Below are 17,260 nucleotides of genomic sequence, written 5' to 3'. Positions count from 1 at the left end.
GAGTGCCCCAGGTTCCTCCCTCTGTTAGAAAACTTTGGTTTTGTAGGCATTAATTACCCCTGATCAAAGCAAATGCACTGTGATGAACAATACTAGTATATTTTGAGCTAGGTGTTCTCCTTGGTAAAGAAGTACTTAAGCTAAATCTTATGAAGATATCGTCACTTGAGCAGAAAACTCTCTTGCAGCTTGTGCTTGATACAAACCCATTTTTAAGGGAGCTTTTTGGAAAACATCACACTGGGCTTACCAGCACATTAACTAGACTTTTGCTAGTTCCTTTGGACAAAACAGTCTTTTGCGTTCACTTTGTTTGGTTTTTTTTTGTCTAGCTGCATAGGACAGAATATTTTGGAATGAACTCATTGCCAAACTGGGAACAAAAGTGTCTGTAGCTTACTTGGGTTTATGCTAGCATCTCAGCAGATGCCCATATTGAGAAAGACATGTATCGTAGGTAGATAATAGTTGTGGAGAAAGCCAATAGGTAACAATTTGTTTCTGATGATAAAAGAACAAATGAAATTAAGTGAGATCATCAAGCAGCTGCTTTAAAAAAACCCCCATATTAATCAGTTTTGAATGTGTCAGTGTTGAGGAATCTAACTTAAAATATACGGACCCACAAGCACGTGCCTAATTTTAGGTTTGGAGTGTTCTCATTGAAGTGAATGATACTATCAGCCAGATAGATGCAGAAACAAGGCCTAGGGTTTGTATTTCAGATCTGCTGTTTATCGAAGTGAAGTCATCGGAAAAATGAGGATGCTCAAATTCTGCCCAAGATCATAACAAGATGACAGAGCAAAAACCAGCTTTTATTCTCTACTCACAGTTTTCTGTAGTACTGTCAATATCAGGAAATAGTGAGGGAAGCTTCAAGTTAGCCACATTTTCAATTTCTTTTCCTTTCGTTTCTGTAGGTATTTTCTTATCAGCTCACCCATATCCTGGAGGACAGAGTCAAGAACAAGTAATGTAAGAAGCTTCATTTGTCTGATGCCTGAATTGTTTAGCTTCAAAGGCAGCAAACACTGGTTCGCTCTTAGAAACCATAAACCAGCCTATATTACTGAATATCTTTCTCTAAATGATGAAAATGCTCTCTTCCTTGTCTTCATTCCCTCTACGCATGAATAACATTCTTCATGCCACAGAGCTGTTAGGGTTTCTTTGCAGGATCCCTTATAGATCTGGAAGTCACAGTTACAGCATCACACATTTTTGTGCTTTGGCACAATAATAATAATGATAAAAATTACATAATTTTCCTTTTGGCCTTTCATGTCAATGCCATGGTACAGTGTTACGATTCAGTGTGGTGAGTCCTTTTTGCTAGACATAATTAATATCAGCAAAAGATGCTGGCACAGAATCAGGACCTCTTTGCTTCTGAGCTCTAAAGAATGGCTCTGCAATGAGGGAAATCTGCCACTTTGACTCACCATATACATCTTTCTCCACTTTCTCCCCAGGCTCAACAGCTTACTCGACATCATAGTTTCAATGTCAGTTTTGGTTGGCTACTCTATCACAACAGCAAGCTTTGTGCTCTATGTGGTAAAAGAACATCAAACCAAAGCCAAGCAACTGCAACATATTTCAGGCATTGGGATGACAAGCTATTGGGTGACTAACTTCGTTTATGATCTGGTAAATAATTCACATTCCTAAATGCACCAAGAGTAGCATTACGCAGCAGGGGAAAAAAAGTTCTTTATTTAAAGTTGGTTGCCTAGACTTCTTAATATTATTACTACCAAGAGTGTTATGTAGTAATTGTTCTCCAAGGCACTGAAGACTATTAAATGTGAACTGCAACACTGGATTTTGCTAAGCGAAGGCATTCCTTCTCTCTCAAGTGTATGCAAAACACTCAACACATTTATATGAGAGCAACAGAACAGTCCAGAGCTAGATTTCGATTTTAACATGCAAGCAGCAAGCTGCTTTTCTGTTAGCTTGCAGGGCCAGATTAGTTGTCATGCAGGCTTTACTCATCTGGGGTAAGGCTTTGGGGCTTGAGGCTACAGCCGTTTTGGAAACCCTGGGAGTACAGGATGTGACATTAGCAGGCATCTCACAGCTGACACTCCCCTGTTGGGCAAAAATCCATTGCTGGGTTGAATGCTCACTTTAAGATTATATATTACAAAGATTTTTAAGCCAAGGAAAGCTAATAATGCAGCTATATGCCTTCCAGGACCTGAGCAAGTTCCTTTCTACAGTGCTGCACTGCGCTGTATAGATTTACCACCTTGTTTCTATAGATAGTTGTGCTCCCCAGCACTATGCTGCATTACGTGGTCTAGGCATTCCCTTGTTCTCCCTGAAGTTAAGTTTCCTCATGATACAGAGGGTTAACAGCGTTGGTGGAAAGCATCACTGGACTAAGAGGATAAATATGCACAGTGATTGTAGACTAAAGTGCTTTATGTCTTCTGAATTACCTTTGTCAAACCCTCACACAGATAGAGAGCTACAAGAGCAGGCTATCTCTGCTCGTGAGCTTTGGCACTGCCAGCTACACTGTAATGGTGATCAGCTCTACATATCCAACGAATTTCTATTGATGCAGCTCTGCTAGTGCCTAAAATCCCAGTGATATCATCAGTTCCTGAGAATATGAAATCTTCAAGGGCATTTGGGTGGCCAGCTGCCTTTGATGTGGTGAGGGCTAAGGGCTGAAATCCCTTGGGGAATGTGAGCCTTGGCTCTTTCTGCAGAGCACTGCCTAAGGTGTTTTGGTAACACCAATACATGCTAACAAAGCAGCCCTAACAATACAGTTCTCACCAGTAAGTAGTCTAAACTGCCTGCTTATAGGGGCTGGTGTGATTAGGCAACAGCACAAGTACCTCCAGCCTTGCAGGAGGGGCTTGAAAGGGGTCTGAAGGCAGAGCAGCCTGGCTTGGCAGAGCAGCCCCAAGTCACAGCGCAGGGGTGAGGATGGGGCAGGCCTGAATCTGCTTCCCTGATCCAGGCCCTCGCTCCAGCACTGCATACTTGCAATCAGCCTGTGGAAAAATCCCCAGAGTCCTCACCACAATCAGTATTCAGTGGGCTGAAACTAATCCAGTGCTCTCGGCAACTTGATATTTCTCAGTGAATCCATGCCAGTAAATTCTGTTAAATCCCAAAGCTGGAGAAGAGAGGAACCTCTCAAGGCAGATGTTTGGTAGGTCTCTGGCTTGACTCAAGAATATAAAGACCAGATTTACAGGGCACAATGAAGTGGTCTGACTGCAAGGCTAACAGAAAACCCAAAGGGGTATTTTTATTTCGCAACCTTTTTTTACGGCCTTTTCTGCCCACAGTCCTGATTGTCGGGGCTTAGCCTATTCGAAGTGCCTTTGTGGGAATTCATTTGCAAGACTCCTGAAAGTCTCAGGAGGACTGAGACCCCACCTATATTTGGTTTCCCTTAGTAAACCCAAGCTGTGCTTGTGGGATCAGATTCAGACCTTGTGTTGTTGCTTCTGCATAGTTGTAGAAAAATGTTTAAGAATTATCATCCTAATAACATCTTTTTAATATCATTTTGCAGGTACTTTTTATGGTCCCTGTTGGACTCTCAATAGGAGTTATTTCATCCTTCCAGATACCAGCTTTCTGCAACAACAATAACTTACTGGCAGTATTTCTTCTGCTGTTACTGTTTGGGTAAGTGTGGAGCTTAGTTATTTAAATATCATTGCACAGAGTGAGGCACTGGATATTGCAGACTGCTGCAATTTGAGATCCAAGGGAGAAATACACGGGCTTTTTTCTTCAATGTGTACTTTACAAATGGTGACTAGGAGCAGTGAGCTAAACTAGTGTTGTTATGCCTGCTTTATTCAAACCAAACTCAATGTGAGGGTATGAAATATTCAAGCTCACAGTGACAGCCCAAGCTGTTAGTAAGCATACTGAACTATTGCAAAGTTTGAGATATAGAAGCATTTCAAAATCAGAGAGGAAAAAAATCCAGCAGCACAATTCAGGAAAACTTACCAAAGCTGTCTCCCTGGCTTTGAATCCTTCAGGCCCAATGGTTGCTTTCAGTTGGGGCTTCAAGTTCAAAGTATAATCATAAACTTTTTATCCAAATTCTAATAAACACAAAGGCATTTTTCCTTCTTTAAGTTCCTGTAATATGGAAGTCTAGTCACATGCCAAAACAGAACTGTTATGTTGTCTGAGGCCTTTAGTTGTTTGTTTGCAGTCATGCTTTGAGTTACGGTAGTATTCTCTGCACTGTTGGCAATTTATAGATACGCAACATTTTCATGGATGTACCTGCTGGCTGGGTTTTTCAAAGAAACAGGAATGGCCTTCATCGTTTATGTGTGCGTCAACTTGTTCTTTGGCATCAATACCATCATTACTCACTCGGTTGTATTTCTGCTCTCCCAGGAAAAGGCCACGGACCAGGTAGGAACCCTACTAACACTAAGCCCTTGGTGAAACAACAGGAGGCTTCCTCTTGAGTTTGGTGGGTTTGATCAGGTCCTTAGCAATAGGCTGGCTGCAAGATATTTGAGGTAGACCAAACAGAGGACACTAGTCGCGGGACTTAATGGGGTTCTTTATAGACAGGACATGAGTCACCTACTAATCTCTCATCTCTAAATATGCACCCCCAGCAAAGAAGTAAATGATGGTGACAGAGAGAATACAAAAAAAGAGGTAGAAAACTGCCCATGCAGAGAAGGGCAGGAGGTGGCTGTAGATGTTCAATAAGAAGCTGATGGGAACTTTGAACCATTACTAAGTTCTTGCAGCATGAACTGTGGAGAGTGACAACTAGATGTCATTGCCCTGAGTCTGACATGTGCTGCATTAAGCCCAGCACCAGCTGTCTGTCATCCAGAACTGTAGCGCAATCATCTTCTCCCTGCAAGGATGAAAAATGACTCGCAGACAGTGATGATTCCCTAAAGTAAAGTCTTCTCTTAAACTGAGATATCCCTGGAAATCATGGGGATAAAATGTACACCTTACATTTAATTTTCTTTTTTTATGCAGGGCGATTACTTTTTAAAACAAATAGCTGGGTTGGATTTTTGTCTCTAGCTGGACAGTGCTTGTTTAGCCACCCCCTGGATTTTAGGGACGTGCAGTTATTGTCATCTTCTGTCCCTCTGTGTCCCAGTGGCAGGGAGTCAGTCTCTTGTCATGCTGATTTACTGCCTCTCCACTTTGCTCTGTGCAATAATCCTTTCTTCTGCTAGAAATGTACCAAATGTCTATGTACAAGAGCTCATAAGCACAAGTCTGCCCTTCTATGTCTATTAAAGCTAAATCTTTTGTTTTATGGAGATGTTTGTCCGAGGAAAACAGATAGGACGGTTCTTCAGAGGAGCAGGATTGGTGAGTAGGCTGTGCCCTGCAGCGGTCTGGTGCAGCAGCTCTGTAGTTTTGGGAGGCACAGTGCAGCTCAGTGGCAGATTCAGCTCCAGGTGAGATGGCTGGAGCAGTGATGAGGGACTGTGCTGGGAACAGGCTGCTCTTTACTATGGGTGATCACAGCCTCAGAGCTGCCTGTTGACTTTTCTGACCTTGTGCCTGTGAAACGATCTGTCTCCAGAGCTCTTTGCTCTCGATTTATCTCTGCTCTGAGACACAAGCAAATCCCAATGTAATTGTTACACTTCGGTCCCACAGTAAAACCTATGAATTTATTCCATGAATATAAACAGTGACTGACTGTGCTGCTTCTTGGGTTTTTTTCAGGGCTTGCATGATCTTGCTGAAAACTTAAGGCATGTGTTCCTTCTGTTCCCACAATTTTGCTTTGGCTATGGCTTGATTGAACTGTCACAGGATCAGGCACTGCTGGGCTTCTTAAAAGCCTACGGAGTGGACTACCCTGACAAAACCTTTGAGCTGGACAAGACCACATCCAAGCTGTTTGCCATGTTTATCCAGGGCACCGTGTTTTTTGCCATTCGTCTTACAGTTCACGACAGGATGATTCAGAGAGTCTGGAACAACATACTAGAGTAAGTAACATCTGGAGTCTTGCAATGAAAACAGAACAAGTCAGCGCTCAGTGGTTTAATTCTGGGCTTTCGCACCATCATTGTCAATTACGAAGCCCATAAATTTCCAAGACACTTTGCAAACATGAAGTAAGTTTTTTCTGGCAGCAGTCCCGGTACCTACCAGTAATTAGAGTATTAACTAACAGAGGTATAGGTTACCGGCGTCCCTTGATAGTCCTTGCTGGCTGAGACTGTACCCCTCGTTTCAGGGCTCTGTGTTTGGTGGGCTGATGTTTAGCTGGTTGGTAAGAGCAGTCAGTCCATAGGCAGCTGTTTGAATCTCCCCATTTCCTCGGGCTTGGGTGCACACAGGGAGGAGCAAGAACAGTCCTGGCACCTGCATTACAAGTGTCTCCACAAGGCAGAACCTCCTCCAGCTCAGAATATTTGCTGAAAAAGAGAAAAAAAAATAGGCAGAAAGAGAACATTGAGGTTTTTAATTCCCTGAATGGTGCAAATATCAGGAAAGTATAGCAACTGTCTGTATATCTGTGTATTTTTTGCATGCTCTGGGATCTCACGGGAAGGGTTCTTAGTATCCCAAGCACACAGGCCCACTGCTGTCTGCTTGCCAGAGGGTAAGGTCCCCTCTCTGCCGTCCCCAAAGGTTCCTGTTTGACCGAGTACATGGCAAAGCATCGCTTCTGCCCCCTGTGGCTGAAGAGGACGGGGATGTTCAGGCAGAGCGGAACCGGGTGGAGTCTGGCAAAGCTGACTTCGATGTGGTGCAGCTCCAGAATCTCACAAAGATCTACCACCTTCCTCACAAACGCATTGTGGCTGTGAAAAACATCAGCCTTGGGATTCCTGCTGGAGAGGTAAGCGAGGGGAAAAGTCCAAGGGCACCTTCTGCCCTGGGGAGGGAAACTGGAACGGAGCTACAGTCCCACTGTCATCTTCCTTCCCAGTCCTTGCTGCTGTCCCAGCTCAACTTGTAATGGTTAATTCTGCTCTGGCCTCTTCCTTTTTTTGCCTTACTTATTGATTCTTGGGGTTACGGTAGCAACTAAAGGCTCCTGGTGGATTTGGGACACCAAGTGACAGTTGGAAGGCCCTAGAAAGAGGAAGAGTGGATGGGACAGTGATGGAACTGCATTCAGAGCAAAACATCTGCATGCTGTGTTTGTATAGCACTTAGCACAGTGCAGTTTTGGGGGTCACTGTGGATTACCATATGGCAAATGAAGACAGCAGAATTTGTCCAGTTACAGTTATTAAGCTATACTCTGTGGGAGACAGTGAGTCAGGCTTATCTGCTTGTATTTCCCATCAGGGAAAGACAAATCACCTCAGCTGAACACACATTTTTATGAATCAAGACTTAAAACTAACTGTAAAAAAAAAAAAAGATTCTTTGGTCATGTCAGTGCAGTTACCTGCAAAAACACTGACTCAAGAGAAGAGAAGAGACAGGAGCATATGGAGCACCTCTGAGACCCAGAAGTTCACGGGGCCTCTGGAGACCAGATCCTGCCTCAGGCTGTACACCTGAGTTGTGGGGAGGCATGGAAGTAATCCTTGGTATCTGATTTTTTTTTTTAATTTCCTGGGTCCCACTGAGATACTGGGCATATAAAAGCATGTAGGGTGCTGGGCAGAAGGAAATCAGTTTCACATGGAGACTGTGGTACAGATTTTTCTGGCAGAGAGTTTTTTTTCCAAGCCACAACATTCATCAAGGTTTCCTAGCTTCTGGCAAAAGTCAGTCCAATGCTGGTGTCAGCAGAGGTTATGGCTCTGCACTGCACACTCTGCACAGATACTGTCCCTGAGTAGACCTCGAGGTGGGGAAGAGCCTTGAATCGATGCATTGCATCTGCTGTGGGCCCAACACTTGAGGATTTTCACATCAGCTGGTCTGTACTAACAATATCAAAATAATACTAATTATCAGCATAATGGTAATTGCTTATGCAACACACAACTGCATATCTCCAACCTTAGCAATAAAACATAGATTTTAGCATGAGATACTGAACTGCACTACAGGGAGCCAGTTCTTAATCTTATTAATGTAGTGCATTAGTGAGATTATTTGACGAAAATCTTGTGTCGCATTAAGGTTTTACCAATGACAGCACAAACCTCACTCACCTCATTCCTATGAATAGCTCTGTTCCTGTCAATGGGAGGCTTTGCACAAATTAGATGATCGGGATTTGGCCTGTCAGATGAGCTTGCTGCAAAAATGCACCTTGCAGTAAAAGGAATGACCCTTAGAGACATATCCTTGATTCTTCACCATATTAAACAAACGGTCCTAATATAAGCTGCAGTATATTGCACCATAAACAACCTCCATTATAATGTTTGTATGCTCTGCATACCTCTGCCGCTCCTGCAATTCATCTTACTCAAGGGTCCAGAAAAAAGAAGAGACAAGATGCGCTCAGCACTCATCTCAGGGCAATATTTCTGTATTATAAATACAGCATGGTTACATTTCTACCTTTCTTTCCCACAACCCCAGTGCTTTGGCTTGCTTGGTGTGAATGGAGCTGGAAAGACAACCATCTTCAAGATGTTGACAGGTGATATCGGAGCATCCAGCGGAAGGTTGCGGGTCCAGGATCATTCTGGGTATGGAGAATGTGATTTCTGGGGAAGGCGCATAAGCAAATCAGCCTGGGAACAGTTTTTAAGGCTGGATGGCAAAGCAAAAGAAATGTAAATGTCTGAAACAAAACAAAACATTCAAAACAGAGCAAAAATAAACAAGGCAGGGAAGTTCATCCTTTGAAGACAGTGTGGTTGCTTCCCTAGGGTTTGTATTTTGTTGTCATACCTCTGCTGTTCTGGGTGGTGTTTCTGTCCCTTCATTCCATTGCAAATGAGATCAGACTGAGATCCTCAGCTGAGTGTGATCCCACTTCCGAGCTAGTATCTGGAGACCAGTAGGACTCATCTCAAAGCGCTCTTTAACAGGAGTAGGCTTGGCAGCAGCTCTGCCATCTGAAGTGCTGGCAGTAATTGGAGAGCTACATACTCGACCGTGGCTAAGAGATGTCACAAATACAATTCTTCCTTTGCAGAACTGAGGGCCTAAAAGCTGATGGTCTGCAAATTCATAGCATTTTCCTTCAAGTGTGGGGGAAGGAGTAGGAAGCAGGAGAAAGGGTTTTTTTCCTCTCTCCTGTCTGATTCCAGAGTGCACTGGCAATTCAGTGCCTTTAAAATTACTTCCTTACACAGGTCCTTGAATGACATCAATGAGGCACACTGGTCACTCTTTGGCTACTGCCCTCAAGAAGATGCCTTGGATGACTTGCTGACGGTGGAAGAGCACATGTATTACTATGCTAGGCTCCATGGCATCCCAGAGAGAGAGATCAAAGGAGTGAGTAACACTGGGGCTTGACTTAGAGCATTTTCCAGTTATTGAGAGCTTTTACATTGATTTAATTAGTGTTTCGATAAATAGATACGCACGTGGTAATTTATGTCTGGACATTGTTGTGAAAGCTCTACTCTTGCTCATCCCGTAGATTGTACTCCAGCTTCTCCACCGGCTCAATCTGATGGCCTACAAAGACAGAGTCACCTCTATGTGCAGTTATGGCACCAACAGAAAATTGTCGACGGCTCTGGCTCTCGTTGGGAATCCATCGATTCTGCTGTTGGTGAGAAATGGGGGACTTGTTGGGGGGACGAGGAGCAGATCTCTGGGCTGGCAGAGGTACTTTGACAGTCTAGCAAAACCTTCTCAGGCACAGCTGGCAGGACAGTCCCCAAACGCCCATACTTAGCCTGACAACATATGCATCAGAGGAAAGTTTAGACTCCAGGAAGCACCCAGATTTTCTCTGAGGGCATAAGAGAGTGGTGAGTCTGCCAGTTTCTCCGTTAGCCTCTTTCAGAGGTCAAAAATAGATCCTATATTTGCCGATTAAATTCACCTTGTTCCCAGTGCTTTCTTGGTTTTTTTTGTTTGGTTGTTTGGTTGTTTGGGTTGGTTTTTTGTATCGACTACCCTGAACAGTGTTGCAGGAGAAGCAGCATCCAAGGCTCCAAATATGTAGGAGAGCAAAGGAGCAACTTCTCTCAGGATTAGAACATAAAACTATTTTTCTAGGTTTGGCTTCCCCTTTTGCCTTTCACTTTGAACTTTCCAGTTCTTTCATGAGATATACCTTTGTTAACATATAACTTTTTATGCAGTTTTTCCACTTGCTGTGTTTTGAATGTGTTTTGAATGTGTGCAGTGCTCTGTGAGCAGGTTTCCCAGTATTAAATCTGATACCCCAGTGTGTATCAAGCCCAGCACTACTGCCCTTACTTCTGACCACATACACCCCACCTCTAGCTGCTTCTCTGACATAAAAAAAAACCTCAATAAAAATAGAAGGTGGAGAAATTTCCCCATACTGACTGCTGCCTGAAGCCAAGCTATTTTATTTCTGTCTTACATAAAGCATTATGCTCAACAATAACAATCTGTCAATCAGAAATTGGCTAACAATTTTATAAGCAATACATAAGATAGGAGATAGTATACCATCTTCCATCTCCGGCTTACTCTCCCTAAATGGAGAAATGAAACACTTGCTTCATCAGCATATTGAGAGGGAGGCAAAATGCGGGTACATGTGGGAACCAAGTGCCAGTTGATAGCTTCTTGACTGAGGTTATGCCTGTCATGTTTATAGATATTTAAAACACCATGGCATAAAATGCACAGTAGGGTTGATCTCAGATGGTGCTGCCATGGCCAGTCAGTTCCTCTAGAGCACAAGAGAGGTTGGGAGTTCCCACCAGTCACTATGGGAGCTGTGGAGTTCCAAAGGGCAGTGAGGATGGAGGTCTTAGCCAAGCTGACTTGCTTCTGCTTAAAGGGAGTGTAGGATCATAGAATCATTAAGGTTGGAAAAGACCTCTAAGATCATCAGGTCCAACCGTCAACCCAACACTACCATGTCTCCTAAACCATGTCCCGAAGTGCCATGTCTACACGTGTTTTGAACACCTCCAGGGATGGTGACTCCACCACCTCTCTGGGCAGCCTGTTCCAATGCCTGACCACTCTTGCAGTAAAGAAATTTTTCCTACTGTCCAATCTAAACCTCCCCTGACACAGCTTGAGGCCATTTCCTCTTGTCCTATTGCTTGTTACTTGGGAGAAGAGACCGACCCCCACCTCGCTACAGCCTCCTTTCAGGCAGTCGTTGAGAGCGATAAGGTCAATCGATGTCTCAGTCAAATCCATAATGCAATTGAAGATAATCCTTCTTCTAGATCTGTACAAGTGTCAGCTCTCCTCTGGGTCCTTACTAGCAAACATAACACTAATGATGACCCTAAAAAGAGCACAAGTGTTAGGAAGATCAGATCTTGAGTGCAAATTTACATTCAGTCCTGTGTTTCCCAATAGGATGAACCAAGCTCTGGAATGGATCCAAATGCTAAACGCCACCTATGGAAAATCATCAGTGAGGAAGTGCAGAACAAATGCTCGGTTATACTCACATCCCACAGGTAGGACTGGTTGGGCTCTGTCTCCAGTTTCAGGGTCTGCAGGAGGTATGGAGAGGCCTCGTTCCCCATTGGTCCTGGCACCGAGCTACGGCAGGTTTGGGGGTTTGTTGTGGCTGAATGTGGGTGCCCACAGAGACCCACAACTCTTTAGGGAAGATCAGTAATGTTCTATAGCAAATAACTAATTTTTTTTATACCTTCTCTGTGACTTATTAGAGTTTCTTTGTTGGTTTTTCAGCATGGAAGAATGCGAAGCCCTCTGTACCAGGCTGGCTATTATGGTGAATGGGAGTTTTCAGTGCATTGGGTCTTTGCAGCATATCAAAAGCAGGTCAGTAAAATGTACCTATTTCACTTTTACTAAATGACATATGGAGTTACTAACATACTGTCCTGGTTTCAGCTGGGATAATTTTCTTCCTAGTAGCTGGTACAGTGCTGTGTTTTAGATTTACGGTGAAAATAATGTTGATCACACACTGATGTTTTGGTTGTTGCTAAGTAGTGCTTACACTAGTCAAGGACTTTTCAGCTTCTCGTGCTCTACTGACTGAGAAGGCTGGGGGTGCGCAGGAAGCGAGGACAGGGCACAGCCAGGACAAACTGCCCAAAGGGATATTCCATACCATATGACATCGTACTCAGCATATAAACTGAGGGAAAGCTGGCCAGGGGGCCGCTGCTCGGGGACGGGCTGGGCATCAGTCGGCAGATGGTGAGCAACTGCATTGTGCATCACTTGCCTTGTATATTCTTTTATCATTGTTATTATTATTATTACTCTTTTATTTTATCTCAATTATTAAACTGTTCATATCTCAATCCAAGAGGTTTTTTTCCACTTCTACTGTTCTGGATCTCTCCCCCATCCCACCACCGGGGAGTGAGCAAGCGGCTGCGTGGTGCTTAGTTGCTGGCTGGGGTTAAACCACAACAACTATGGCTTTGAGGGCTCAGAACATGAGGCCTTTGTTAACAGGGCATCAAAACAATGTCATTTTCTGGTTTATTTTTCTTACTACACTATTGAAATTCTGTGTTAACTAATGCACTTTCTATTCTCTCACAGCCTTTTTTCCCAGATATGTGTTCCCCAAAGTAATCTGTTTACTGCTGAAATGTGAAATGCTTGTTAGGGTTGAGCTTTGATTTTTATTAGTTATCACAATAGCTCGGCTTCTTATTAAGATTCTCTCCAGGTTAACAACCCTGACCCTATTCAAACTGCACTCTGCCTGGATTAGATTTCCCCAAAGAGGCTGTGCAGCACTCTCAAAGGATTTTATCTGTTTCTCTTTCCTACTGTGTTAATTGTGATTTTTTTCCCCCTAGGTTTGGAAGAGGATTCACTGTGAAGATGCACTTAAATAGCAACACAGTTAACACTGAGATGCTGACAGAGTTCATGAAGTCACACTTTCCAAATACGTGCCTGAAGGTAAGCAGGACAAATGCTTTCAGGAGAGGCCCTCTCAATCCCTTCAAATTAACCAAGAGGATCTTGCAAGATAGACATCTTGTAACATACTGAGCAGATAGATCTGCGCTCTCAGGGTGTAAGGGATTCATACACACACACACGTATTGGTGCTATCAGTGATGTCGTCCAAGGGTTGGAGCACCCAAGTTCCTTGGTGGCTTAAATAATTTCAGCCAAACAGCTGCAGTGACCCTATAAGGCAGCTGTTGGATGACCCTCTGCCTCTGTGAACAGTCCCACTGAAGCCTGGACTGCATGGAGACGCATTTACTATACGGTGGGTGATAAGACGGTGCTTCCAGTAACTGAATAACTGTAAAACCAGTGTAACTGAGTCATGAATCCTATCCATTGTCCGTAACCCAGTCTCTGCCTTAATCAAAACGGCAGACTTGGAGCTGGAAAACACTATGGCTACCCTCAAGCTTCCAGCTCTGGGGATTAGTTCATCTCCCTAGTCACAAAAACTTCCAATGGGGAGACACCCGTCAATACCGGACAATAATATTCCTCACCTTTGGGGGCCAGAGGGAGAGAGCACACCCTTTGCCCCTTCATTCTCCCATGGCTCAGTTCCTCTTTGCTTTCATTCTCAGCTAAACGGCCATCAGATCTGTTGGCTTTTCATAGGCAGCAACGTCTTCACTTTAGCCCATCATTCCTGTTCCCACAGGATCGGCATTTCAACATGGTAGAGTATCACGTTCCAGTCTCTGCAGGAGGGGTAGCAAATATATTTGATCTCCTGGAAGCCAGCAAAGCAGCCTTTGATATCAGGCACTTCTCAGTGAGCCAAACAACGTTAGAGGAGGTAAGGAATTAAAGATGTGTGGCCACCCATTTAAAACTTTTAACAGGGGAGCAGACTGATGGTTACACGTAATGGACTGCTGCACACAATAGACTACATTTTGAAAGGGATTTCCATCTACATTTCTCTTGGGGATACTTTATCGGTACTACTGCCTCCAGATACATGTGCTGGTGCCAGGAGAATGCACATGGAAAGGTGCCTTGTAGCATAAAGGATCTGTTCTTCCCTCTCTAACTTGTGGGTGTGGATGAAGGGCATGATTATGAACAACCCCCGAGTCCAGTGCTAGGCGTCCTGGCGGTGGACTTTTCCCACCAATCCTGGAAATTTGCTTGATTTTGCTCTATCTTGTACTGTATTGGGGTTGTAAGTTCATTTAGCATTACTCCAAACCTAGCTTCAAGGTTAAGTTCCTTCCATTTTCCCTTGGAAGAACATTTCCACTGGCATTAAAATCTTGTAGGAAGCACGTCAGCTGATGGGGTGCCACAAGGACTATCCAGAAGAAATCATCCTGTTGAGCATCGGCATCTGATATATTAGGTCTGTCCCAGAGACAGGAGCAAAAGCTGCAGTAAATGTATAACGGTTTTACTGTTTAAACTTTTAAAAAACAAAACAAACAAAAAACCTGTAATCCTTCAAATTGTTAAACAGAGATCTGGAGGAGGAAGTTCTCAATATTGTTTTAATAAGGGGCTGTGGTGAGAGAAACAGGCAGACAAACCACAGGAAGGACCGAGTCATGTTTTGTGGGAGGACAGCTTGGATTTGTGTATATGCAACTATGACTGCAGGTAGTGTTCTAGTGAGAATATTTTATGTGTTCCTTAGGTCCTGTTCAAACAAAGACTGTTAGGTGCGATTATATATACCTATCTATATAATATGCAGTTGTGCGTGCCCGGATGTCAATTATATATAGACAGATGGGTTTATAAAGTAATAATACAGCTGTATTACACCGTGATGGAAACAAGCTAGCACACGGGTATTACCTCACTGGTACCTTTGAAACACAAGCTGCAGGACAATTAGGTTTTGTACAGGAACATCTGCCTTTGCATCCTGTGTGTCAACTCAGCGGTACGGCGGTGTGCATCCATTTATTTACATTAGCCCCCAGAAGCCCAACATTTGCAATTCTTACAAATCCAGTGTGAATCCATTCCTGAGTCCACTCTCCAGGCTCACAGTCAAATGAACAGCCATTCCCTTTTTATCTGAATGGGTATTATAAATTCTTTATGCTGTCATACACTGAATGTTTTCCTTTAAACTTCTAGGTTTTCATCAACTTTGCTAAAGATCAAGTGGATCCTGATGGCGCAGATGCAGGTCCTGATGTGACTGGGGACAGCTCTGACACAAGCAGCCAAGATAGCACCATCAGCTCCGTCTATTGAAGGGACCCAACCACAGGGGATCGTAGAAGCTGGGGAAAAGACCTGATGACCCCTCGGGGTTCTTCCAGCCCTGCTTTCTACAATTCTGGGATGGTGGGGATAAAAAGTCACATTTTCTTAAACTGCTTTTGGGTTTTTTTGATATGCACTTATTTTGTTACTAGGAACATGGTAGGCATTTAAGATTGGCATTTGGTTACAAATCAGATTGGTCCTTCCACGGTTCTTTTTTTTTTTTCCCCTTGTTTTATCATCACTTTAATGCCTGTGAGGACTTAGTTGAATATCACCTGCTGCTCGTGGCCATTTGCTTGCAGTAGAAATGGCCGTGAAGGAGCAGAGGAGCTGTCGGCAGTGCAGGGCGTTTGACAAAAAAGCAGGCCGATGGCTGCCCTCTCTGAAAGCCAACGCTCTGCTCCCTACTCAGCAACAGAACTCCTGGGTGACCATGAGAAAGCCACTCAGTTTTAACAGGTTCCCCACCAGTGAAATGGCATTCACGGCCTTGCCCCACCTCACAGGGGTGTTGTGAGGATGTAGGTGTTACGTACTGAGAGTCACACGTGCCGTTGGTGGGGGCTGTCTTTGGTAGTGACATAAAGCTTATCTGCATGTGTGGGTTATGTCAGTACAAATATAATTATCTTAAAAGTCAGCATTTCCAGTAGTTTTGGTTTGTTCCTGTAGTTTTTCTAGTCCCAGGTGGTTCCTGGCTCTTGGTACCCAACAGAAGATCATCCTACCAACCAGCCCCTTTCTTCTTCAGGGCTCCTCCATTACACCAGCAGAATGGCATGAGGCAGGTGTGTTGGCTGTATCCTCTGATACAAAGTTTGCTTCATAAAGTTGTGTTTCCCTGAGCAGAGTAAAAGCAATGAGCACCTCCCTTGCTCAGAAATCCTTACATCTGTCTCTGCCAACCTCCATCTCCCAGGTGGCTTTGCCTCTCTGCTTCCTTTTCAGTGACCTTCCTCCTCAGCACCCGAGTGGTGGCTGCCCCTGTAACTCTAGAGCTGTGTTTTTCCACATAATAAGGCATAATTAGCCTCTCCTTCAAAGACTCTGCCCACTGGTTTTAAATGAGAGCTCTGCTTACCTCTGAGCAGCACCTGGGAGCCGAGTTCAGCACACCAGCATGCACAGCCTGCTTTTCTTTCCCCCACAATCATTAATAGGTAGAAGAGTTGAATATTATTCTTTATTATATGTACCAGCATAAGGCCTCAAAGGCTCAGTTTTGGGTCAGGGCATTGATGTACATGGTGCTATTCAAGCACATAATGAAATGAAACTCTTTGAGCTCAATAAACTTACTGTTGCTGGTGAAAGAGATTGCTGATAAAGGCAGGTGGTACTTAACATATAAGACCTGGGAAGGGCCATACGGCACTTGGGTTTGGGTCCACACAGACAGTTCCAGACGGGGGCAGGGTGAGGCGGGTTGGGGTGTGGTGGGGTGTTGCCTTCCCCCCCCCCCCCCGCCCCCAAAGCTAATCTGAGCCAAAGAAAACTTCAGATGAAAGCTGCAACAACACATCTTTCTCACCCTGATCATCAGAGCAGTGTTACTAGTTCAGTTCCCATTTGATGCAAAGGCTTGCTGAGATAACCACACATGGAATAGATACTTTAAATATCAAGGGTGTTCGGGATTTTACAGTGGGATACTGAAGTTCAGAGTTTAGCTGCTACAAGGAGGTCACGTTTTCTCCTTGATCTTGGTGTAAACGTCATACTGATAGCAAAAGGAGTTTTGTTATGGATTGAAGGTATTATCAAGCCTTGAATTACGCCTCAACCTGCTGACTGTAATTAAAACTGGAATTCAACTTCTTTCCAGAATGCATTTGACACCTGCAGTTTATAAGTAACTGAAAAAGCTGCCCAGACATTCATTGTAGCTTCTATTATTATGTCTCCAGCTCTGCAAAAGCTCTATTTTTCCCCCTCATTTTCATTGCATATCTTATACAGATCACAGTATAAAATTAAGCTTTTCTCTAATGGAGGGCTTGCGCCTGCAAAGGACTCAGAGCATGAATGCCAATGATTTAAATGC

General features: G+C 43.9%; 1 protein-coding gene across 1 annotated transcript in view; it reads left to right on the top strand.

The window, feature by feature from the left end:
* Positions 1 to 15,859, top strand: part of ABCA12 (ATP binding cassette subfamily A member 12) — an 88,420-nt gene extending 72,561 nt beyond the window's left edge. The window contains exons 41-54 of the mRNA XM_075094070.1: positions 924 to 978; positions 1,476 to 1,653; positions 3,548 to 3,663; positions 4,257 to 4,416; positions 5,719 to 5,987; positions 6,637 to 6,847; positions 8,500 to 8,609; positions 9,222 to 9,366; positions 9,515 to 9,649; positions 11,398 to 11,501; positions 11,740 to 11,832; positions 12,834 to 12,939; positions 13,655 to 13,792; positions 15,082 to 15,859. Coding sequence (XP_074950171.1) covers positions 924 to 978; positions 1,476 to 1,653; positions 3,548 to 3,663; positions 4,257 to 4,416; positions 5,719 to 5,987; positions 6,637 to 6,847; positions 8,500 to 8,609; positions 9,222 to 9,366; positions 9,515 to 9,649; positions 11,398 to 11,501; positions 11,740 to 11,832; positions 12,834 to 12,939; positions 13,655 to 13,792; positions 15,082 to 15,201 — 1,940 coding nt within the window. The 3' untranslated portion in view covers positions 15,202 to 15,859. The remainder of the gene's footprint in view (positions 1 to 923; positions 979 to 1,475; positions 1,654 to 3,547; positions 3,664 to 4,256; positions 4,417 to 5,718; positions 5,988 to 6,636; positions 6,848 to 8,499; positions 8,610 to 9,221; positions 9,367 to 9,514; positions 9,650 to 11,397; positions 11,502 to 11,739; positions 11,833 to 12,833; positions 12,940 to 13,654; positions 13,793 to 15,081) is intronic.
* The last annotated feature ends 1,401 nt before the right edge of the window (positions 15,860 to 17,260 follow it).

This window comes from Phalacrocorax aristotelis, chromosome 5, assembly GCF_949628215.1.
Source record: "Phalacrocorax aristotelis chromosome 5, bGulAri2.1, whole genome shotgun sequence".
NCBI classification, from domain to species: Eukaryota; Metazoa; Chordata; class Aves; order Suliformes; family Phalacrocoracidae; genus Phalacrocorax; species Phalacrocorax aristotelis.
Note: the sequence above shows the minus strand (reverse complement) of the source record. Positions and strands in the feature narration are given on the sequence as shown.